General features: G+C 29.8%; 1 protein-coding gene across 1 annotated transcript; it reads left to right on the top strand.

Annotated features, from left to right (window-relative positions):
- LOC144848535 (G-protein coupled receptor GRL101-like) lies at positions 1–22601 on the top strand. Its single transcript, XM_078705327.1, has 6 exons — positions 1–41; positions 2361–2432; positions 13547–13618; positions 18212–18286; positions 18719–18790; positions 20436–22601. The coding sequence occupies exon 6, from the start codon at positions 20551–20553 to the stop codon at positions 21448–21450; it is 900 nt and encodes a 299-aa protein (XP_078561453.1). The 5' UTR covers positions 1–41; positions 2361–2432; positions 13547–13618; positions 18212–18286; positions 18719–18790; positions 20436–20550; the 3' UTR covers positions 21451–22601.
- The last annotated feature ends 4211 nt before the right edge of the window (positions 22602–26812 follow it).

Here is a 26812-nt window from a genome sequence, read left to right as displayed (position 1 = left end):
ACTATCAACAAGTATAATGATCATGTTCCAATAACAGAATTGTAAGTATATGGTTATTGTGAGGCGAACCATCTAACTATAAAATCTACTATATAACTTTAAAATATGTAATAATTGTTGTACATAATTTTTTTTAGTACCTTTGATTAAAATTCAATACAAATTTGAAATGATAATAATAATAATTACCACCGACCCAGGCCATCCACACCAATCATGATCAAATTTCTGTATTACTATTTGTGCAGCGAGAAAAACAAAACGTAAATGTGAACGCAGGTGTACTCATTTCATAATATAGCAACATGCACACAAATGCTAACAGTTATTTTTCAGTCAGTAAGCCTATAAAGTTTTCAACAAGTTCTTAATGAAAAATGTTCAATGTTTACCAAACAGCTTGAATATTGTAATTTTACTGTATTGTAGTTTTTACTTTGAGAGGATTCGTACAAAAACCGAATAAGTATTTGATAGTAGTTTGACAGTATTAAACCTGTTGTTCTGCAGTTTAAACGCTGAAAAAACGACAGAAGAATAGATTCTCTTTCTTGAGATATACTCGTTCACTTTATTTCTATCCATCCGTTCATCCGGTAAACTAAAATACAAACAAACAGAGAAACAATTGACACGGCGCAATGAAGCATGTCCCTAACGTATACTATACGGCCTAACATACATTTACATGGCAATAATATCATCATTTTGTCCATCAAACATAACTAACTCAAAAATAATTAATAAATACAAATTATATAATGTAAATACCTGATACTAGAGCTCACTTATACAAGATTCTGTCTCCACACGGAGCATTAAAGGTGTACAAAAACGTTAATACAACGTATCGCCTATTGTGCACAACTTTCATACCATGAACAGTGACTACAACAAACCGTAGCCTAAATTACATATCAAGGTATCAAGGTGCGATGTACATACATAACACCTTGATCATAATAATTTCGTTGCTTAATTTGTTTGAAAATAAAAAAAAAAAAAATTCATAACTATGTTTGAAGTATTTACAGCATTTAGTATATAAAAATAATTCAAAATGTATATGAAAAATAACAGTTGACATATTAAACAGCTTGAATATTGTAATTTTTACTGTACATTGTTTTTACTTTGAAGGTTTTTGTCCTATAACCAAATAAGTACATTGCCAGCCAATGTATTTGATGGATTGACAGCACTGACAAGACTGTAAGTATTTTTTCTCGTATGTATTTCTTTGTTTAATTAGTTATTAAAAATAAATAATAAAATAATGTATAATAATAAATATTATACATTGTATCATTGTATAATTTTTTATTTATTTTTTTTATTTTTCGGTATATAAAAATATATTACAAAACGACAGTCAAGGACTGAAATGAATTGTATTACAAATAACTAAAAATTAGTTAAAATTGCTATAAAAATAGAAACATCTTATTAAAATTAGATACCGTACCATAAAATTATAAAACATACATGAATAAAAATAATGTAATCAATACATACAGACTTTAAAAACCACTTAGCATTAGTAAAATATTCAATCATTAGGCCTATCAATAAATTATTAAAAAAATATTTAATACTGTTTTTCAGTCAGTAAACCTATAAAGTTTTCATCAATTTCTTAATGAAAAATGTGAATGTTCAATGTTTACCAAACAGCTTGAATATTGTAATTTTACTGTATTGTTGTTTTTACTTTGAGGGGATTCGTACAAAAACCGAATAAGTATTTGATAGTAGTTTGACAGTATTAAACCTGTTGTTCTGCAGTTTAAACGCTCAAAAAACGACAGAAGAATAGATTCTCTTTCTTGAGATATACTCGTTCACTTTATTTCTATCCATCCGTTCATCCGGTAAACTAAAATACAAACAGAGAAACAATTGACACGGCGCAATGAAGCATGTCCCTAGCGTATACTATACGGCCTATACATAAATCGCCGTTAACATGGGTATACTATCATCATTATGTCTATCAAACATAACTAACTAAAAATAATTAATAAATACAAGTTATATAATGCAAATACCTGATTCTAGGGCTCACTTATACACGATTCTGTCTCCACACGGAGCATTACAGGTGTAACAACGTTAATACAACGTATCGCTTATTGTGCACAACTTTCATACCATGAAAAGTGACTACAACAAACCGTTAAACGCCTAATTTATATATCAAGGTATAAAGGTGCGATGTACATACATAACACCTGTATCTTGATCATAATAATTTCGTTATTTAATTTGTTTGAAAATAAACAATGTTTGGTAGTAAAAGTTGACATATCAAACAGCTTGAATATTGTAATTGCTACTGTACATTATTTTTTATTTTGAAGAGATTTGAGCGTGAACTACATAAGTACATTGCCAGCCAATGTATTTGATAGATTGACAGCATTGACACACCTGTAAGTATTTTGCTAATACTACTTTCTTTGTTTAATTTGTTTTAAAAATAAAAAATAAAATAATGAATATAATAATGTATATTATGCTTTGTATCATTTAATAAAACCACCTCTCAACACCAAGTTTGCTGGGACTTTGTCATCTTCCAAGTCACTGACTTGTGGTGTCCCACAGGGGACATTGCTTGGCCCTGTACTTTTCGGCCGGGAAGGAACAAAATAAGTACATTGGCAGCCAATGTATTTGATAGATTGACAGCACTGACAGAACTTTAATTATTTTTGCTCTTTTAATCTGTTTAATTAGTTATTAAAAATAATTAATAAAATAATGTATAATAATAAATATTATACATTGTATAATGTAATCAATACATACAGACTTTAAAAACCACTTAGCGTTAGTAAAATATTCAATCATTAGGCCTATCAATAAATTATTAAAAAAATATTTAATACTGTTTTTTAGTCAGTAAACCTATAAAGTTTTCATCAATTTCTTAATGAAAAATTTGAATGTTCAATGTTTACCAAATAGTTTGAATATTGTAATTTTACTGTATTGTTGTTTTTACTTTGAGGGGATTCGTACTAAAACCGAATAAGTATTTGATAGTAGTTTGACAGTATTAAACCTGTTGTTCTGCAGTTTAAACGCTGAAAAAACGACAGAAGAATAGATTCTCTTTCTTGAGATATACTCGTTCACTTTATTTCTACCGTTCATCTGGTAGATTAAAATACAAACAAACAGAGAAACAATTGACACGGCGCAATGAAGCATGTCCCTAACGTATACTATACGGCCTAACATACATAAATCACCGTTAACATGGGCATACTATCATCATTATGTCTATCAAACTAACTAATTAAAAAATAATTTATAATTGCAATTATATAATGTAATATACCTGATACTAAGGCTCACTTATTATACAAGATTCTGTCTCCACACGTTAATACAACGTATCGCTTATTGTGCACAACTTTCATACCATGAACAGTGACTACAACAAACCGTTAAACGCCTAACTTACATATCAAGGTATCAAGGTGCGATGTACATACATAAAACCTGTATTTTGATCATAATAATTTCGTTATTTAATTTGTTTGAAAATAGAATTTGCTTTAGAAATTATGTCTGAGAATAACACATTCTTATTAATATAATTTATTTTTGCTTAATTAAAGTACACTCATCAGCATTTACTATGAAAATAATGTCCCTATCATTGACTGAAAGACTATACAAAATAATTCAAAATGTATAAGAAACAAGGTCAACAGCCATTTAGTCGCGTGCTACAATGCATAGTGATACCGGACCGACAGACAGACCGACAGACCGACCGACAGACAGACCGACCGACCGACATAGTGAACTATAGAGTCGCGTCCACGCGACTAAAAAAAGCTGACCTATCAAACAGCTTGAATATTGTAATTGTTACTGTACATTGTTTTTACTTTGAAGGCGTTTGAGTTGGAACCGAATAAGTACATTGCCAGCCAATGTATTTTTTCTCGTATGCATTTCTTTGTTTAATTAGTTATTAAAAATAAATAAGAAAATAATTTATTATAATAAAATAATATTATGCATTGTTTCATTTCATAATCAATACATAGATTAAAAAAAAAACTTAAACTAAAAAATGTTTTTGTAGGAGGGGGGGGGGGGGTGGGTGGGTGGGCGGGTGGGTGTGGTGGTTTGTGATGTCATTTTTGCTAGGGCTCGGGGTTGTAGGCTATCGAATTGTAAAATTATACTACAAAAGTTTTACAGTATTTGAATTATCCTCACCAAGGCGTTTGGGGAAATATCGATATAGATATACATATTTTAATCATTAACCAATATGACACCAATTCATTTATACATTTAACAAAGTACTTTACCCATATCCAGCTATGTATCGGTTTCTTGGATTGTCTCATTACAGACATTCATTCCTGTGTGAACATATACACGTTCATTACTGTTACTGTACATGCCTCCAAGGAAAAAACGCCCATTGTGGGAGAGGGGCGTTGGGAGATACGGTTTGGGAGTTGGGGTTCAGCGGATAATGGGTATTTTGCTTAGCCTAGGAATAGTAGGCTATCAAATTGACCAGAATTGTGGATGGAAAATGTTACAGTATTTAATTATTTCTGGGAAACGGCTGGGATTTTGGGGTGGGGATGTAGGCCTATCACCATGACCGAAACTGGGAATGTTTTAAACTACATTTGAAAACTGCCACTGAGGGATTATGGGTTGGGAGTGATGGCTAACATAATTTGTACTGGTACCGTCTTCAAAACATCACCCGGTTTCTGGGGTGTGTTGGGAGGAGGAGCGAAAATACTGGCGTAATGAAGTAGCCTAGGCCTATATGATTGAATTGTACAACGAAAACTTACTAGGCCTACATTTGAACTGTCCAGGGGAGGAGGTAAGGTTTGTTGATTGCGGCTGCGATGGTGAGAGGAGAAAGAAGGCCGGGGGACCGCAGTATCAACAATATATATTTTAATTATCAGCCAATATGACACCTACTCATTTACACAGTTTACAACGTACTTAAGCCATAGGCCTATCATAGCTATGTATGCCCTCTCAATTTGAAGCTAAAGTTTAATTGAATTTGTCCTTCACTGGAAAGAGTGTGGGGTGTTATTAAGAGGTGGAGGTTGGTGCGTAAACGGAGATACTGGCGTCGGGCGTTATGTACTGAGGAGGCTTTAAACTGATTTTGAAACCCGCCCTGGGGCGGGTATAATTGCTAGTATAATATAATCAAGATGATGCTCATTTCTTTTACGAATGCTTTATGGAAATATATTATTGTTTATATATTAACCGTAAAATATAAGTTTGTTGATATTATACAGAGGTCTAAATTGTTACTGTTGTACAAAAACAATAGGAGCTTAATTGTTTAAAGATCCATTATTCATTCATTTGATTTATTCATGGTCAAAAAGAGTAAAATAAAGTATTTGAAATTATTTTCTATTGTTCAAAGTAAAAAATTCACAAGCAAATATAAAAATGAGTTAAATATTATTAATTATTCTTAATTTAAACAGGTTATAAATTATTATATTACTAAAAATATTAAGATGAACTGCACTCATTGTTAAAATATGCTATAGAAATTGTGTCTATGAGACTTTCCTATTTTAACATTATAAGTATCATATCAAACAGCTTGAATATTGTAATATAATGATATACATTTATAATTTAGAAATCAACCTTTGTATTAAAACACAACACACTATATTACAATATTGACGTTTTACTGTACATGTTTTATACTTTGAAGGTACTTACATGGTAACCAACTAAGTACATTGCCAACCAATGCCTTTAATGGTTTGACATCGTTGACAGAACTGTGAGTGTTTTTATATGTTTACCATAAAGTTGTTTATAATGTAGATCTATACATTTTACAAGGTGCCTTTTTGTCATTCAGGTATAGGCCTGTTAAGCCAACTCAGTCTGGGCCAAATCGGTTCGGTCAGACATGATTTTAAAGGCTGGACTAGTTTTGTCTAGTCAGACCTGTTTTGGCCCTGGATTTAAAGATGTATTGTCCCCCTAAAAAATAATTTTTTTAATTTTTTTTGTTGAATATGCCATTTTAATATCACATAATAGTTATTCACTATGACCAAAAACTTGAACCAAAAAAATGTAATTTAAAGCAAAATATACCTAAATTGTCTGGAAGACAATGGTTTTTGGTTAAAATTAACCATTTCTTTTGTCTTTTTATAAGTGAAATAATTATTTTTGATGATTTTTTTTCTACAGAAGTGAATAACTTTATTAAAACTGTGAAATTGCCTATTCAAAATCTGATTTTTTTAATCTTTATTTTTTCATGTTTTTGGGGGACAATACATCTTTAATTGGCACTGGATCAACTTTGCGTTTTTGCGCAATTATGCATACACTTCATTCACCACTGTACTGTTAAGCAGAATTACATTTTATTCACATACAAATATAAAAATGAGTTTTAATATTATTAATTAGTCTTAATTTAAACAGGTTATCAATTATTATATAACTAAATATTAAGATGATAGCAAGTAACATTTAGAATTAGGGTCTATGCGAATAACGCCATCTTATGATGTTAACAGCTTCAGTATTGTAATTGTTGCTGTATACTATAGTATGTGTAATGAAATATTAAATAGTAATATCAATACTACCGTAATTCTTCTAATAGTAACCCCCCTTCTAATAGCAACCCACCTTCTAATAGCAACCCACCTCATAAGTCAATCTATAATATTAACCCACTACTCTAATAGTAACCCATGGGGTTACTATTAGAGTCACAAAAACTTATGATGCAGCCGTATTTTGAAAATAAGGAGATAATGCAAATTTGAGTGCTTTTGAGTTTATAAAATAAAGTTAGAGTTCAAACAAATTTGTTTATTCGTACTGGTTTTTTATTATATTTTTTTATTGTTTTGTTATGAGTTGCTGACCGGAAAAGTTGGGGGTGGGTTACTATTTTAGGTGCCTAATTTAGGATTAGTAATAGTAACCCACTACTCTAATAGTACCCCCCCCCCCCCACACCTTTCTAATAGTAACCCACCCTAAAAAACAATCAAAGAATAATAACCCAGTGTTACAATTAGAAGATTTACGGTATTACATTACATTATTACATTACATTATATTAAATTAATTATAATATATAAATACGAATAAAAACAAACCATTATTAACATATTGAATTTTTAATGTGCATGTTTTATACTTTAAAGGCACTTATATTATAACCAACTAAGTACATTGCAAACCAATGCCTTTAATGGTTTGACATCGTTGACAGAACTGTGAGTGTTTTTTCCTGTTTACCATAAAGTTGTTTATAATGTAGATCCAGCAGGGTAATTTATACATTTTACAAGGTGCCTTTTTGTCATCCAGGTATAGGCCTGTTAAGTCAACTCAGTCTGGGCCAAATCGGTTAGGCCAGACATGATTTTAAAGGCTGGACTAATTTTGTCTAAATTGGTCAGACCTGTTTTGGCACCGGATCAATTTTGCGTTTTGCCTACCTACACTTCATTCACAACTGTACCATTAAGCAGAATATATTTTATTTGAAATACCCGTGTTGGTACTTTTTAAATTATTTGTTCTTTTCAATATTTGCAAATATTATCAAATTTGATCATGACAATTTATTTAGATGGTAATATAAAATATATAATAATACTAATAAATTAAATTAATATAAATAATATATAATATAAAAAAACATTAGTTATATATAAATACGAATTAAAACAGACCATTATTAACATGGGTCCTAGTTAGAAGTAATACTTGCCTCATTAATTCAATATGAAAAATAAAGTTGATATATCTATCAAACAAAATTGATATTTTAATTCACTTTCTATGCATTTCCTTTGAAGGATATTCCACTGTGAACAAGTTATTTCCTGGCGTAGCTGCACGTTAGTATTTTGTGCATACATTTATTAATTTTTCGATTAGTATTATGTCTTTAATGTAAATATCAATGAAATAATTATATCATACAGTTGTTTTAAATTCAATTCCATTCAATGGTTAAAGTGATATTAGTACTAATCAACTGTAAGCTTTCTCTAAAAGTTTGTATATTTTTATACAACTTTAAACACAGGGCTATAAATAATGTCACCAAAAATAAACTTATAGATTTTGCACCCAAGCGCCACCCTCTGAATCCGCCCCTGCCAATACATTGTTAGTATTATTTTTGTTAAATAACAAATGATAATACAGTACAGTATGTAACAGGAATCGGATTATAAACATTGTCACGATATTTCAAATAATCATGTTTGTAGGATGTTCACTTAATTTGTATTTTTGATTGCAAAAATATAGTTTATATACTTCATACTGTGCATTCTTTTTCAAGTGAAACAAATCAAATAAGTACATTGGAAGCCAATGCATTTAATGGTTTGAAAGCATTGCCAAAGCTGTGAGTATTTGTTCTTTCAATTTGTATTTACTGGTATACACACACTTTTATTTCAGAATGTTTGTGAAATAATTTTCCAGATCAAAAATACACTTTTATCATTCATCACCTTGGTGTAGTACTGTAAATCTCAGTTCTCCAAATATAAAGCAGTCAATATTTGTTTTATAATATACAGATACCTAATACATAGATTATAGTATGTGGCTTATTTTGTCTCATAAAACTTGCTTCATCCATTAACTCAAAGTGATTTACAGGTCTTCATCCATGTATGTTTATCATGTGCTCTCTGAATCATAGATATAGTCAATGGCCAATCTTGGCTGTGGTACAGGTTGCAGTTACCTTATACATACACACAGTACCAGCAAAGTAATGGACCATGAAAATAAAACAAAACAAATTAAAAATACAAGTTCTTTTTCCTGGAAAATTTATGAATTTTCAATTATTCTTATGTCCCAGGATTATCATCTCCTTTTGACCAATCAAAAGAATTGAATCTTTGAATGTGATATATAATAAATAAATAAAATACTAACAGAAAATATATTTCTACTTTCTTTCCTTCTTCAGAGAAACACAATGGAAACCAATAGATTGTGATAATTTGATCTTGAGAATAGTTATTTAGAAAAAAAATATCAATTTTGTAATTTTATAATACTGCCATTGATTTACCTTGAAGGTGGTTAAACTATTTCAAGATAAGTACATTGCCAGCCAATGCCTTTAATGGTTTGACAACTAACTTTGCGTTTTTGCGCAATTATGCATACACTTCATTCACCACTGTACTGTTAAGCAGAATTACATTTTATTCACATACAAATATAAAAATGAGTTTTAATATTATTAATTAGTCTTAATTTAAACAGGTTATCAATTATTATATAACTAAATATTAAGATGATAGCAAGTAACATTTAGAATTAGGGTCTATGCGAATAACGCCATCTTATGATGTTAACAGCTTCAGTATTGTAATTGTTGCTGTATACTACAGTATGTGTAATGAAATATTAAATAGTAATATCAATACTACCGTAATTCTTCTAATAGTAACCCCCTTCTAATAGCAACCCACCTCATAAGTCAATCTATAATATTAACCCACTACTCTAATAGTAACCCATGGGGTTACTATTAGAGTCACAAAAACTTATGATGCAGCCGTATTTTAAAAATAATAAGGAGATAATGCAAATTTGAGTGCTTTTGAGTTTATAAAATAAAGTTAGAGTTCAAACAAATTTGTTTATTCGTACTGTTTTTTTATTATATTTTTTTATTGTTTTGTTATGAGTTGCTGACCGGAAAAGTTGGGGGTGGGTTACTATTTTAGGTGCCTAATTTAGGATTAGTAATAGTAACCCACTACTCTAATAGTACCCCCCCCCCCCACCTTTCTAATAGTAACCCACCCTAAAAAACAATCAAAGAATAATAACCCAGTGTTACAATTAGAAGATTTACGGTATTACATTACATTATTACATTACATTATATTAAATTAATTATAATATATAAATACGAATAAAAACAAACCATTATTAATATATTGAATTTTTAATGTGCATGTTTTATACTTTAAAGGCACTTATATTATAACCAACTAAGTACATTGCAAACCAATGCCTTTAATGGTTTGACATCGTTGACAGAACTGTGAGTGTTTTTTCCTGTTTACCATAAAGTTGTTTATAATGTAGATCCAGCAGGGTAATCTATACATTTTACAAGGTGCCTTTTTGTCATCCAGGTATAGGCCTGTTAAGTCAACTCAGTCTGGGCCAAATCGGTTAGGCCAGACATGATTTTAAAGGCTGGACTAATTTTGTCTAAATTGGTCAGACCTGTTTTGGCACCGGATCAATTTTGCCTTTTGCCTACCTACACTTCATTCACAACTGTACCATTAAGCAGAATATATTTTATTTGAAATACCCGTGTTGGTACTTTTTAAATTATTTGTTCTTTTCAATATTTGCAAATATTATCAAATTTGATCATGACAATTTATTTAGATGATAATATAAAATATATAATAATAATAATAAATTAAATTAATATAAATAATATATAATATAAAAAAACATTAGTTATATATAAATACGAATTAAAACAGACCATTATTAACATGGGCCCTAGTTAGAAGTAATACAAATATCTCATTAAATTCAATATGGAAAATAAAGTTGATATATCTATCAAACAAAATTGATATTTTAATTCACTTTCTATGCATTTCCTTTGAAGGATATTGCACTGTAAACAATTATTCTATATCTGCACGTAAGTATTTTGTGCATACATTTATTAATTTTTCGATTAGTATTATGCCTTTAATGTAAATATCAATGAAATTATTATATCATACCGTTGTTTTAAATTTAATTCCATTCAATGGTTAAAGTGATAATGGTACTAATCAACTGTTAGCTTTTTCTAAAGTGTATATATTTTTATACCACTTTAAAAACAGGTCTATAATAATGTCACCAAAAAATAAACTTATAGATTGCACCCAAGCGCCGCCCTCTGGATCCGCCCCTGCCAATACATTTTAATTTTTGTTAATAATAACAAAATAATAATACAGCAGATTTGTAGAAAGAATCGCATTATAAACATTCTCAAGATATTTCAAATAATCAGAATCTGTTTTAGAAATTATGTTTGTAGGATGTCCATTAAATTTTTTTTTATAGCAAAAATGAAATCACAGGCAAACCCAACATTAATAATATTAGTATCTAAACTTCTAAGTTAATTTAAAACAAATTATAATTTGTTTAACTTCATACTGTACATTCTTTTTAAAGTGAAACTAACCAAATAAGTACATTGGAAGCCAATGCATTTAATGGTTTGAAGGCATTGCCAAAGCTGTGAGTATTTGTTTTGTTTTCAATTTTAATTTACTGTTATACACACTTTCATTTAAGAATGTTTTTGAAACAATTTTCTAGATCAAAAACACACTTTTATCATTCATCAACTTGATGTAGTATTGTAGATCCCAGTCTCATAAACCTTGCTTCATCCATTAACTCAAAGTAACCTACATTACTTCAGCCATGTATGTTCATCATGTGCTCTCTGAATCATAGATGTATAGTCAAATCTTGGCTGTGGTAGAGGTTGTAGTTACCTTTTATATACACAGCACCAGCTAAGTAATAGGCCTAGAAACAAAACAAAGCAAATTAAAAATACAAGTTCTTTTTCCTGGAAGATTTATGAATTTTTAATTATTCTTATGTCCCATTATGATGGTCAGAATTATCATCTGCTTTTGACCAATCAGAAGACTTGAATCTTTGAATGTGATATTTAATAAATAAATAAAATAAACAGAAAATATATTTCTACATGCTTTCCTTCTTCGGAGTAACACAGTGGAAACCAATAGATTGTGATAATTTGATCTTGAGAATAGTTATTTAGAAAAAAAATATCTATTTTGTAATTTTATAATACTGTCATTGATTTACCTTGAAGGTGGTTGAACGATTTCAAGATAAGTACATTGCCAGCCAATGCCTTTAATGGTTTGACATCGTTGACAGAATTGTGAGTGTTTTTATTTTCATGTTTACCTTAAAGTTTTTGATAATGCAGATTCAGCAGGGTTCAGCTATTAAAAACAATTATCGTAGAAGGAGATTGGAAAATGCGAAGCATCCTCGTATTATTGTGTGCGGGTAATTTTCAGAATGGACATTCTTTAGACATTGTATACCACGATCAACACTATTTGGAGCAAATCGTTTAAGCTAAATTCATTTTAACACTTTATAAATACAAAAAAGATACGTTTATTGTCAATAATTTGCATCTGCTTATGGGCGATTTCAAAGTTATATAAAAAGGAAAGTTGTTGCAAATAAGTAGGAAGTGACAGTTTGGCCTCTCTAACTATAACTTTAAATTTACCAGGATTTAAACATTGATAATGGTTTCTGAAAATGTTTAGATATAGACATTTGAACATATTATATGTCTAAATGGTTCTGTACATTTGTTTTTGCTTTGAAGGGATTTGAGCGGTAACGAAATAAGTACATTGCCAGCCAATGTATTTGATAGATTGACTGCACTGACAAAACTGTAAGTATTTTTGCTGATATTAATTTCTTTGTTTAATCAGTTATTAAAGGTCAATAATAAAATAATTCATAATAATAAATATTATGTATTGTATCATTTTATAATTTGTCATCAATACATACAGTATATATATTTTTTAATTATTTAGCGTTTGTAAAATATTTACCAAGAATTTTTTTTAAATTGTTACTGAAAATTATTAAAATCTTTGAGAATGACAAAATGTCACGTGAGCCTACGGATATCATTTTTTTTTTCATCAGTTTTTTTATTTTTGAAAGATAACAACAATACTAGTAATAGTTTGTCTGGAAGAAAGAAAACCACCATTTCATCAAAATAATAGAAAATTTACACGTTGATAAATAGAAAATTATTAAAAGAAAACCACCATAGATAATGTATTCATTCATCATCAATTAATAATAACTTATACAACTATATATTTATATAAAAAATACTTTCACTTTATTTCTATCCATCCGTTCATCCGGTAAACTAAAATACAAACAAACATAGAAACAATTGACACGGCGCAATGAAGCATGTCCCTATCGTATAATATACTATACGGCCTATACATAAATCGCCGTTAACATGGGCATACTATCATCATTATGTCTATCAAACATAACTAACTAAAAATAATTAATAAATACAAATTATATAATTAAATACCTGATACTAGGGCTCACTTATACAAGATTCTGTCTTCACACGGAGTATTAAAGGTGTACAACAACGTTAATACAAAGTATCGCCTATTGTGCACAACTTTCATACCATGAACAGTGACTACAACAAACCGTAAATAGCCTAATTTACATATCAAGGTATCAAGGTGCGATGTACATAACACCTGTATCTTGATCATAATAATTCCGTTGTTTAATTTGTTTGAAAATAAACAATGTTTGGTAGTAAAAGTTGACATATCGAACAGCTTGAATATTGTAATTGCTACTGTACATTGTTTTTACTTTGAAGGCGTTTGTACAGTAACCAAATAAGTACATTGCCAGCCAATGTATTTGATAGATTGACAGCACTGACACACCTGTAAGTGTTTTGATCATATTAATTTCTTTGTTTAATTTGGTTTAAAAATAAAAATTAAAAATAATGAATATAATAATGTAGCCTATATTATGCTTTGTATCATTTAATAAAACCACTTATAAGCATTAGTAAAATATTTAATATTAACAAATTATGATACCAAATATTTAGAATTTGCTTTAGAAATTATATCTATGAGAATAGCACTTTCTTATTAATATCATTTATTTTTGCCTAATTAAAGTATACTGATCAGCATTTACAATGTAGATAAGTTTCCTATCATTGTCTGAAATACTATAAAAATAATTCAAAGGGTATAAGAAAAATAAAAGTTGATGTATCGAACATCTTGAATATTGTAATTGTTACTGTACATTGATTTTACTTTGAAGGTATTTGGGGGTGGGGGAGTGGGAGGCCGGGAAGGAACAAAATAAGTACATTGGCAACCAATGTATTTGATAGATTGACAGCACTGACAGAACTTTAATTATTTTTGCTCTTTTAATTTGTTTAATTAGTTATTAAAAATAATTAATAAAATAAAGTATAGGCCTAATAATAAATATTATACATTGTATCATTGTATAATGTAATCAATACATACAGACTTTAAAAATCACTTAGCATTAGTAAAATATTCAATCATTAGGCCTATCAATAAATTATTTAATACTGTTTTTCAGTCAGTAAACCTATAAAGTTTTCATCAATTTCTTAATGAAAAATTGGAATGTTCAATGTTTACCAAACAACTTCAGTATTGTAATTTGACTGTATTGTAGTTTTTACTTTGACAGGATTCGTACAAAAACCGAATAAGTATTTGATAGTAGTTTGACAGTATTAAACCTGTTGTTTAAACGCTGAAAAAACGTCAGAAGAATAGATTATTTTTCTTCAGCTATACCCGTTCACTTTACCGTTCATCCGGTAAACTAAAATACAAACAAACAGGGAAACAATTGACACAGCGCAATGAAGCATGTCCCTAACGTATACTATACTAACTCAAAAATAATTAATAAATACAAATTATTAATGTAAATACCTGATACTAGGGCTCACTTATACAAGATTCTGTCTCGACACGGAGCATTAAAGGTGTACAACAACGTTAATACAACGTATCGCCTATTGTGCACAACTTTCATACCATGAACAGTAACTACAACAAACACTAAATAGCCTAAATTACATATCAAGGTGCGATGTACATACACAACACCTGTATTTTGATCATAGTAATTTCGTTATTTAATTTGTTTGAAAATAAACAATGTTTGGTAGTAAAAGTTGACATATCGAACAGCTTGAATATTGTAATTGCTACTGTACATTGTTTTTATTTTGAAGGGATTTGAGCGGGAACTATATAAGTACATTGTCAGCCAATGTATTTGATAGATTGACAGCATTGACATACCTGTAAGTATTTAGATCATATTTATTTCTTTGTTTAATTTGGTTTAAAACTAAAAATTAAAAATAATGATTATAATAATGTATATTATGCTTTGTATCATTTAATAAAACCACTTATAAGCATTAGTAAAATATTTAATATTAACAAATTATGATACCAATTATTTAGAATTTGCTTTAGAAATTATGTCTATGAGACACCCTAAAAACCAATCAAAGAATAATAACCCAGTGTTACAATTAGACGATTTACGGTATTACATTACATTATTACATTACATTATATTAAATTAGTTATAATATATAAATACGAATAAAAACAAACCATTATTAACATATTGAATTTTTAATGTGCATGTTTTATACTTTGAAGGCACTTATATTATAACCAACTAAGTACATTGCAAACCAATGCCTTTAATGGTTTGACATCGTTGACAGAACTGTGAGTGTTTTTTCCTGTTTACCATAAAGTTGTTTATAATGTAGATGCAGCAGGGTAATCTATACATTTTACAAGGTGCCTTTTTGTCATCCAGGTATAGGCCTGTTAAGTCAACCCAGTCTGGGCCAAATCGGTTAGGCCAGACATGATTTTAAAGGCTGGACTAATTTTGTCTAAATCGGTCAGACCTGTTTTGGCACCGGATCAATTTTGCGTTTTGCCTACCTACACTTCACAACTGTACCATTAAGCATAATATATTTTATTTGAAATACCCGTGTTGGTACTTTTTAAATTATTTGTTCATCGCTATGTACATGTGGAAACTAAATACTTTTCAATATTTGCAAATATTATCAAATTTGATCATGACAATTTATTTAGATGATAATATAAAATATATAATAATAATAATAAATTAAATTAATATAAATAATAGGCCTATATAATATAAAAAAACATTAGTTATATATAAATACGAATTAAAACAGACCATTATTAACATGGGACTAGTTAGAAGTAATACAATTATCTCATTAAATTCAATATGAAAAATAAAGTTGATATATCTATCAAACAGAATGGATATTTGAATTCACTTTCTATGCATTTCCTTTGAAGGATATTCCACTGTGAACAAGTTATTTCCTGGTATAGCTGCACGTAAGTATTTTGTGCATACATTTATTAATTTTTCGATTAGTATTATGCCTTTAATGTAAATATCAATTAAATTATTATATCATACCGTTGTTTTAAATTTAATTCCATTCAATGGTTAAAGTGATAATGGTACTAATCAACTGTTAGCTTTTTCTTAAAGTGTGTATATTTCACTTTAAAAACAGGTCTATAAATAATGTCACCAAAAAATAAACTGCACCCAAGCGCCACCATCTGGATCTGCCCCTACCAATACATTATTAATTTTTTTCAATAATAACAAAAATGATAATACAGCAAATTTGTAGATCGGATTATAAACATTCTCACGATAATCAGAATCTGTTTTTGAAATTATGTTTGTAGGATGTTCACTTAATTTTTTTTTGATAGCAAAAATGAAATCACAGGCAAACCCAACATTAATAATATTAGTAGGGAGTTTTCGCAATCTTACGAATACGAAAACGGATACGTCACGCACACGTATTCGTTTTTCGTAAGCCAGTTAAAATCTGTTTCGCATGGCAACGAAATATTGAGGGCGCCGTCCAAAATATGACTGTGGTAAATTTTAGCGAAGCGCTGCAGCGCAGGTACGTGTTGCTTGGTGCTTGGCTGCCTAGGCCGCGCCTAGCGTAACATCAAAGCGAGCGAGGACTTTAAAAACTGATATTTATCAAAATTGACCTGGCATTTTAGTAAATTACTTTAGTAAATTAGTTTCAATAAAAGTATAATTATATTATAATCATGAATCATTCCTGATTCAAATGCAAAATGTGCAAAATAGATCAAAAACTATACTCGTTTTGTAGTTACGAATATGACTGGTGATATTCGTCAACACGAATACGCTTTACGAATATGAAATGGGGATCAGCTCAAAAGTTTCACAAATGTGTGACGTATCCGTTTTCGTTATCGTATTCGTAAGGTTGCGAAAACTCCCTAGTATCTAAACTTCTAAGTTAATTTTAAAATATATATATATAATTTGCTTAACTTCATACTGTAAATTCAAGTGAAACTAACCAAATAAGTACACTGGAAGCCAATGCATTTAATGGTTTGAAAGCATTGCCAAAGCTGTGAGTATTTGTTCTTTTAATTTGTATTTACTGGTATACACACTTTGTCTTTTATTTCAGAATGTTTGTGAAATAATTTTCCAGATCTCTTATCTCTGAATTATAAATGTAGTCAAATGGCTAATATTATAGCTGTGGTAGAAATTGCAGTTACCTTTTACATACACAATACCAGCAAAGTAACAGGCCTAGAAAACAAAACAAAACAAATTAAAAATAAAAGATCTTATTTCCTAGAAGATTTATGAATTATCAATTATTCTTATTTCCCATTATGATAGTTAAATTATTATCTGCTTTTGATCAATCAAAAGACTTGAATCTTTGAATGTGATGTATAATAAATAAAATAAACAGAAAATATATTTCTACTTTCTTTCTTTCCTCGGAGTAGTACGGTGGCAACCAATAGATTGTGATCATTTCATCTTGACAATAGTTATATAGAAAAAAAATTCCATTTTGTAATTTACTAATACTGTCATTTAATTACCTTGAAGGTGGTTGAACGATTTTAAGATAAGTACATTGCCAACCAATGCCTTTAGTGGTTTGACATCGCTGACAGAACTGTGAGTGTTTTTATTTTCATGTTTACCGTAAATTTTTTCATAATGCAGATTCAGCAGTGTTCAGCTATTAAAAACAATTATCGTAGAAGGAGATAGATAAATGCTAAGCATCCTCGTGTTTTTGTATGCGGGTATTTTTCAGAATGGACATTCATTAGACAGTGTATACCACGATCACCAATATTTGGAGCAAATTGTTGAAGCTAAATACATTTTAATTTCTTTATCTCAGTACTTCTACTATCTAGTTGGAAGCTGGAATGTTCGTTTATTTTGATTTTCAATTATTTTGGAAGTACAATGTATCCATTCATAATGTGATATTGTATTTCTAACGGTAGTCATTTATTTTTAATAAAGCTAATATCTAATTGTCTAATTTATCTTTTAACAGGAACTTAGATAACAACGCTATAACTACCATAGAACCAGATGCATTTTCTTTTGTTGCTTCATCACTTTCCATTTTGTAAGTTAACATTATCATTCTAGTATGTCATAATTAGGCCTAAAAAATGTTTCTTTGCTGTCATTCGCCCGCCCCCTAATTATCAAAAAAAATTAGGGGCGGAAAGAAAAGAAAGGTTTTTTTCTTGAAGGCGCTAAACACAAATTGAAAAATACTATACGTGGCGCGCGCTATACAATCTTTGCTACTAGTTATCGATCCGTACCTGAGGATACTTGACTCCATCAATCTAGTGCAATGTGTATTTATTAAGAAATGTTAGTGTTAGTTATTATTAAATATTATTCATTAAATAATTAAGAAAAGAGTGAAACAAACATATTTAGTTCCAGAAAACCCCCTTACAGTTAAAAGATGATATTGTTGGCAACTCGGATAATTCTTGTACATTTGTACTATGTTTAACTTAGTTTGAATTTGTTGTTTTTTTAGAAAGCTAAGAGGCAACAAGTTACAGGTGTACAGAGATAGAACATTTCAGCAACTCACAAGCTTAAAAGAATTGTAAGTAATAATTTATCTGCATACACAATTTTAAAAACTGGAGTTTAGGTTTAATGCTGTGTTTCGACTATTAGTAAACAGTGAACTAGTTTGGCACATATGGCATTTCATAGGTATACTAGTTGAGCTTAAAACACCGACTGGTGGGCTAACATAAAAAAAGACAAGACTACAGACTTTAGGCAAGTCTAAATTTTACAGATATGTATGTGTAAAGTATGAATTGATTGTATGATGGTTTTTCTGCAACTCCAGTGATGTATTACCTTTATAAGTAATGATGGTATAGTTGGAGGTATAACTTTTTTGATTATGTTAAAGATGTATTGTCCCTTGAAACACAAAAAAATGAAGGTCAAAATATTCTAAATTTAAATTGGCCATATCAAAGTAATATTAAAGTTATTCACTTTAAGTCGAAAATTTCGAGCCAAAAGCAACAAGTTTACGTAATTAACAGGTAAATTAATTTAATTACATTTCTTTTGGAAAATCGTCGCGAGCGAAAGTAAACAAAGATTTCAAACCATGAGTATGCATTATGCATGATGCTAATTAGGATTGTTTACAACTCGTCACAGTTGAGAAGGTGTTTTCACACAGATCTCGAGGAAATTTTATGATTATGTATACAGAGTACCCAAACAAGCGCGTTGCATTATGAGATATGTTTTGATCAAAAACTTTGACTGGAAGTCAAAGTTATTTTTTGAACAAAAAAACGTCTGTATTTCAGTTAAATGATTTTTTTTTTGACTAGTTTTTGGTGAAAGTTAATAACTATTAAAATACTTCAAAATGACACACTTTTTTTTGAAATAATAAAAAAAAATTTTTTTGGGAATTAGTCAAAGGGACAATACATCTTTAAATTAGAAATATCTTAATTCAGTTTCAATTAAAAAGGAATTAGGCCTAACTGAATGAAGATAACTAAGAGCTTCTGGTAAATATTTTATTTACATAAATCATTGGTATTTTCTTATCTGTGTAATATTTTAATGATGAATTATATCAAACACATATCTTTAAATTATTTTATTATTATCATTGATAAAGTGAAAAATTAGCAAAGGACTGATTTTATATATTTTAAGATATGTTTTAAGCTCTGTCTATACACTATCAAACTGATTTGACAAACAAGTGTGATTTGCCCAAATATGGTAGTGATATTTCCAAATATAGTAGTGATATGACATCATCATGACCACCATGAGCAAATCACATTTTTTGTCACATAAAGTTTGATACATGTAGACAGAGCTTTAAAATAGTCAGATACCTTCTTGAAATACATATATGCGCTACTAGATTTGTGTGTAAGTAACAAGAACACCTGCTAAGGCCCGCCCGTATGAATTGTATAATTTTTTTAAACATAAAAATAAAAAAAAATTAGAAAAGGTTTCATCTTAGAACTATACAATAACAATTTACACTGTGTTGTTCAAGATCAATCAAATCACGTCATGATCAGTAAGAGCAATTAATAACAATTTTATTTTTCTATTTGAATATAATTTTCACCAAAGACAGTGTAAATATTGCCTTTAATTTTTAATGAGATACACACAACTTATACTTATTTATACTATAACTATACAGTTTTATTATGTTGCTTTATTTACTATGACTCTTACAGGTACTCTGATTTCTCAAGTCTCTGTTGCCTCGTTGGCGCCATCGATGTCTGCGAGCCTTCAGATGCATTTTCATCATGTAAGGATTTGCTAGAAAATGAACTTCTCCGTGTATTGATGATGATTATCGGGATTTCATCGGTCATTGGGAATGTTGTTGTTATTGTTTCACGAAAGTTTAAAAATAATAATGATTCAAGTAACAATGTTAATAAGGTCCAGACCACACTCATTACTAATCTTGCCGTGTCCGACTTGCTAATGGCAGTCTATCTGATCATCATTGCGAGTGCGGATATACACTTTCGTGGACGGTACGCGACAGCTGCAAGGAATTGGAAGAGCAGTTTTCTTTGCAGCTTTGCCGGGGCAATTTCTACTATCTCTGGGCAGTGCTCAGTGTTTACACTGATGCTGCTGAGTGTGGATAGAGCTATTAACATTGTTAATCCATTTAGTACGAAACGTCTCAATCGTACAAAATGTAGAATCATTATCGGCGTGGCATGGCTATTTTGGATTGTGCTGAGTTTTCTTCCAATAACAGATATTTCATATTTTGGGGATAATTACTATGGCAAAGAGAGTGTATGCCTCGCTCTGCCGCTGACAAAGAGTCATTGGCAAGGATGGGAGTATGCAGTCGCCATGTTTGTTGTATTTAACAGCATCGGGTTCATTGTAATAACAGTGAGCTACCTCGTAATCTTCTTATCGGTAAAGAGATCGGGGGCCACTGTCAATAGACGACAGATGAGGAAAGAACAGTTAAAAATGGCGAGGAAACTAGGCTTAATAGTTTTCACAGATTTCTGTTGCTGGGGTCCGATTATAGTAATGGCAATTGGTTCTGAGACGGGTTGGATGACGATTCCTGATGAAATATATGTTTGGGCGGCGACATTCATCATCCCCATCAACTCCGCAGTCAATCCTTATCTTTACACAATTGTCTATATGTTTAAGTGTAAAGTTCGTCAACCGGCAGTTGTACAGATTCCACTTAATACATTGTGATTTAATTATTTATTGTGAAAATCTATATTTTAGCGTTGTTTTGCTTATGACATTTTCATCTATCGTATTCATGTGATCTTTATCATTTAAATCGTAGTATTATGATAACAATGATTTGACTTAAAAAATGGTTACATTAGTAGATTAATTAAGATAGATTAAGTTTATCTTATAATAGTTTAATCCAGACCCATCCCCATTTTTAATTCCAGCCTTCCTCTTTTTCGTCGTAGTTTAAGTGTTTCTGAGATTGTGTTGTAATTGTGTTTGTTTCTGCTAACCATGCTAAGTGGCTGACGGATTTGTTTCTGCTGTTGTTTTTCGTTTAAAAGTTAAAAATAAATAAATCAATTACAATCCATATTTTTGTTAGCCGGCCTACATAGGCTAATCTGTGTCAAATCTAACGGGCAGTTTGCTTATTATATATTTACTGTTTCATACATAATTATGATAAGTTATTCATTATCTGTCTCGTTCCTGTCGATTTGACATCTGTTAGCAAACAATATATCGTAACGTTACATTTCAATCTTATATTCATATCTAAAGTTACGGAGAATAACATATAATGCATAGCATATTATCAACCAATTTTGTTGTCAAAAATAGGCTTACATTTAATTGTTTTGACAAATAAAAAATCCTTATATCATTTCAACAAAATAATATTCGTTTAAAGCATTTTGTATATATTTCTGTAACCAATTTTTATTTTAAACATTTTTTTTAACGAAATGGCTAATTTACAGAATGAAAAATGTCCCCAAAAAAGCACATGGAAAGTTAATGTGTGAAAAAGATTTAATAGCTATATTTAGATATAATTCAATGCAATTGATGATTATCATTACGTAACGATTTAGTAAAGTTTGAAGAATGTAGTTTGATAATGCTATTACGTGTTAAGATTTTATATTCATTATTCTATAATGCTGTTTGACTTTTGTATCAAATTTTCATAGAAAAATCTATTGTCCCCTAAAAACAAGCAAAATGAAAAAAAAAAATAATCAGACTTTGAAATGGGCCATTTGGTAGTTTTATTAACGTTATTCACTTCTGTAGAAAAAAATAAATAAACATTTTTATTTCACTTTAAAAAAAAAATAAAAAGAAACGGTTAATTTTAACCAAAAACCATTGTCTGGCAGACAATTTAGGTGCTTTTTACTTTAATTTACTTTTTCAGGTAAATATTTTTTTTCGATTCAATTTTTGGTCAAAGTTATTGACTATTATGGGATATTAAAATGGCATAATCAATAACAATTTAAAAAAAAACACTTTTTTTCATTGGTGCTATTGTAGATTTAAACAATTCATAAATGTAGTTTTGTGTATGATAAATTAGTTGACGATATAGTCAATTTAAACAAGAATTTATTGGTATGTTTGTTAATGTTTATTAATGTTTTAATTATCTGAAGATTTCAATAGATTTAAAGATGTATTGTCCCTTGAAACACAAAAAAATGATAGTCAAAATATTCTAAATTTAAATTGGCCATATCAAAGTAATATTAAAGTTATTCACTTTAAGTCGAAAATTCGTGACAATAACAACAAGTTTACGTAATTAACACGTAAATTAGTTTGATTACATTTCGTCTGGAAAATCGTCACGAGCGAAAGTAAATAAAGATTTCAAACCAAGAGTATGCATTATGCATGATGCTAATTAGGATTGTTTACAACTCGTCACGGTTGAGTCAGGTGTTCAGATCGCGAGGAAGTTTTATGATTATGCATACAGAATAGCCAAACAAGCGCGTTGCATTATGAGATATGTTTTGATCGAAAACTTTGACTGGAAGTCACAGTTTTTTTAAACTAAAAAACGTCTGTATTTCAGTAAAATAATTTTTTTTTTCGACTAATTTTTGGGGAAAGTTAATAACTATTATGATACTTCAAAATGGAATTTGACAAAGGGACAATACATCTTTAAACAATTCATAAATGTATAGTTTTTGTTAAATAATTCATAAATGTACACTTTTTGTTGGTAATCACTAAATATTTTACAAATTAAAATGGCATAGACCTATTCAACAAAAATATAAAAAAAACTTTTGTTATTGGTGCTATTGTAGATTCAAACATTTCATAAATGTAGTTTTGTGTATGATAAATTAGTTGACGATTTAGTCAATTTAAAAAAGAATTTTTTAGTGTAGTTTGTTAATGTTTATTATTGTTTTAATTATCTGAAGATTTAAATAGATTTAAACAATTCATAAATGTATAGTTTTTGTTGGTAATCAGTAAATATTTTAGTAGATTTCGAGATTGTTGTTTGGTATATGTATTTTGTCATACTTTCGTAACAGATTTTCCAATAAAAAAATCTTGTTAAGGCTAATTTACATAGACGAGCGGTAACGGTAAGCGGAAAATCGCGTAGCTTGTCGCACATATCTACACTGCGCGCGTTTCCGCTCATATTTTTGTTTCCGCTTACCGTTTTTTTCACCGCTTTCAGTTACCGCTCGTCTGTGTAAATTGGTCTTAAGGAAGTAATATCAATCCTACTATTAAAAAGATAATGTGCAAAATAAGTTTTATCATGTGTGCTATAATTTGAGTATTATTATTTGAGTAACAAAAGGACATCATTATCATGGTACTGTTACACCGTTCGTCGTCATAGGAATTATAAAATACTCTACCCAAATATATTTCTAAACCAGATAATTTATTTACATATTATACTTTCAAAAGTTTTATCTTGAGCTCCGTCATTACCTCAAGTCATCTTTCTCGCGATCAAGTTCATTTTAATCGTTTAAGCTTGATTCACGCAAAGAGTTGACCAATGACAAGCAACAGTCGAATAAATCCATCGCTTGTGATTGGTCAAACCCCTTACGTTGCGTTACGCCGTTGTGTTGCGTCTCTAGTGGGAAGAACCAATCATTGTTTATAGCTGTAGAGTATTGTATGTGCTGCGGCCTGTGAGCAATGTTATTCAACATAGATTATTCAACATATTTAAAGACCACTACAGTACTGTGGCCTTTTCTTCAATTCTACACGGACAACCGGACCCACCCTTCCTCACGTTTAAGCGTTCCTGATGTAGTAGCAAACGTTATTTATGAAAGCTACATTTTAATAAATATCTCATAATTCATTTCTGCAAATGAGAGAGGATATAAAAATCGCCATGCTTTAAACTTACAATTTTCTTTCCACTTTATCTGATATATGAGTCGTGTGGATGCATGTCATGATAATTGTTTCTGATTGGTCAGTTTAGGCCCCTGCTATTGTTTCACTTTATTAAGCAGAATCTCATAAATAATTTATATTCAAATAAATAAAGCAACAAAGTCAAATTGACTGGCAGTCAATGGCTTTTTGGTTGAATTTAACCATTTATTTTGTCATTTTATAAGTGAAAAAATGTTTTTAATCTGTTTTTTTTCTACGAAAGTGATTAGGCCCTACCTTTTTTAAAACTACAATCTAATCTATTCAAAGTCTGATTTTATTAATCTTTATTTTTCATGTTTTCGGGGTGCAATACATCTTTAAAATATAATATCAAAACATTGTCCAACAAAAAGTTCAAACGTCACTACTAAGTAAGCCAATCAACGACTCACAACCGAAACCAAAGATTCAGCCAAATTTAACATAAGCATGTTGTTTAGAAATCTGTTAATATCTTTAGCTGCATCAAAACCATTATGTTATGTTATGCATAATAATTGATAACAACACTTAGATATATACAATACTTTCCTACGTCACAATATTAAATATCTATATATATAAAAGGCAAACACAAAAGGTTTGTTCCTTATGCTCGCCGCGGTACAACATCCGAACTCAACATCAATCTCGCAACGGAGATGGTCATGGGATAACAAGTTCGTAAACCAAATATATATTGAATTTTGACTTGGGTCAAAAGGCTACTTAGTCCTGACCCTGGAAAATGGAAATCTATCCCAAATTATTATATGTACCCAATTGAATATACAACTTATATTAGTATAATGAATACAGACAATCACACAATGTTAAAGAATATGCCACCCTTTTATCAAACACTTTTAGAAGAACTGGTGAATCTAAATAATATTGTTAGTTCTGTCCACACAACGCTAAAGAAATTAAATCCTAAAGTATGAGAGAACAAGTATTCAACAGTAAATGTCAAATAAATGTATTTTAGCTCTTTGATAAATTCAGGATTGGATCAGTAAATGATATTATTGTAAATAGCAAACTGATAACATATCAAGAATTACTTCCTAAGTTATCTAAGAAAGAAAATTCATTGAATATTTTGCTCTTGTTAATCCTATACGAAATCAATGGAAAATAATTTTAACTTATACACCAAGTATTGAAAGTGAATCAGAAAAAAACACTGAACCACGATTCCTGTACATTTTAGAGACATCCTATTCACTGTAAAGTCTCTATCCCAATTTCGCAAACAAGATGGGAAACAGAATTAGGTATAGAATTGAATTAGAACGAAATATGGAGCAATAACGTTGTACAAAATATACATATTGTAAAAGTCGCCGAATTCAACATCAAATTAATACATAACATTTTAGTTTTTATATCCTCAATTCTTTATTTTACATTACGTATACTTGTGGATGGTCCTCAAAAGAGAACACAGAAAAAAACTACTAGAAAAGTATGTCTATGTAGGCCTATCGACACTTTTTGTGCTTATATACACGTGTATTGTGTATTTTGTTGATCATTGTTAATTGTGTATTGTTATTAGTTTCTGTAATGACATATCTGAAGTTTAATTACAAGAGGGTATTGTATTGATTATTGTTAATTGTGTATTGACTGATTAATGTTAATTAGATGGTGGGGATTCACCGCACTACCATCGTTGAAGCTTGGTTCTCACTAGGACGCACCCAAAAGGACGGAAGGGCAACGTAAGAAAGCTTACTAATCACAAGCGATAGCTTATTCGTAACAGTCGCTTTTCATTGGTCAACTCGGCATACGACCTTGCGTTGCGTCCTACTTGGAATTGAACCAAACTATATAGTCACCATATTTCACAAAGTTGTTTACTCTCAAAGTTTGATGATATTCAATGTAGAGTAAACGTAAAAAGAAAAATGTTCAAATAATACATTATGAAAAGAATGAAATAATAGATATAAATATATGCAAACCCTGTATTGAGAATACTGTAACTTACAATGAATAAAAAATGAAATGTAGATCTGAGGTTTTAGTAGCAGAATGAAAGTAGAAAACCCAAATGTTGAAATCTGAGTTTTCTAGACACACCCAGCCTCACTCTACAAATCATGGATGAATGTTGTTGTACAATATACATCATGACGTCGTAGTCAGTAAAACA

Source organism: Antedon bifida, chromosome 7 (assembly GCF_963402885.1).
Source record: "Antedon bifida chromosome 7, ecAntBifi1.1, whole genome shotgun sequence".
Taxonomy (NCBI): Eukaryota; Metazoa; Echinodermata; class Crinoidea; order Comatulida; family Antedonidae; genus Antedon; species Antedon bifida.
The sequence above is the reverse complement of the archived record's forward strand: the minus strand, read 5'-3'. Positions and strand labels throughout refer to the sequence as shown.

Excerpts from the sequence above, each read along its gene's own strand:
- LOC144848535 (XM_078705327.1), top strand. The coding sequence starts at position 20,551 with ATGATGATTATCGGGATTTCATCGGTCATTGGGAATGTTGTTGTTATT.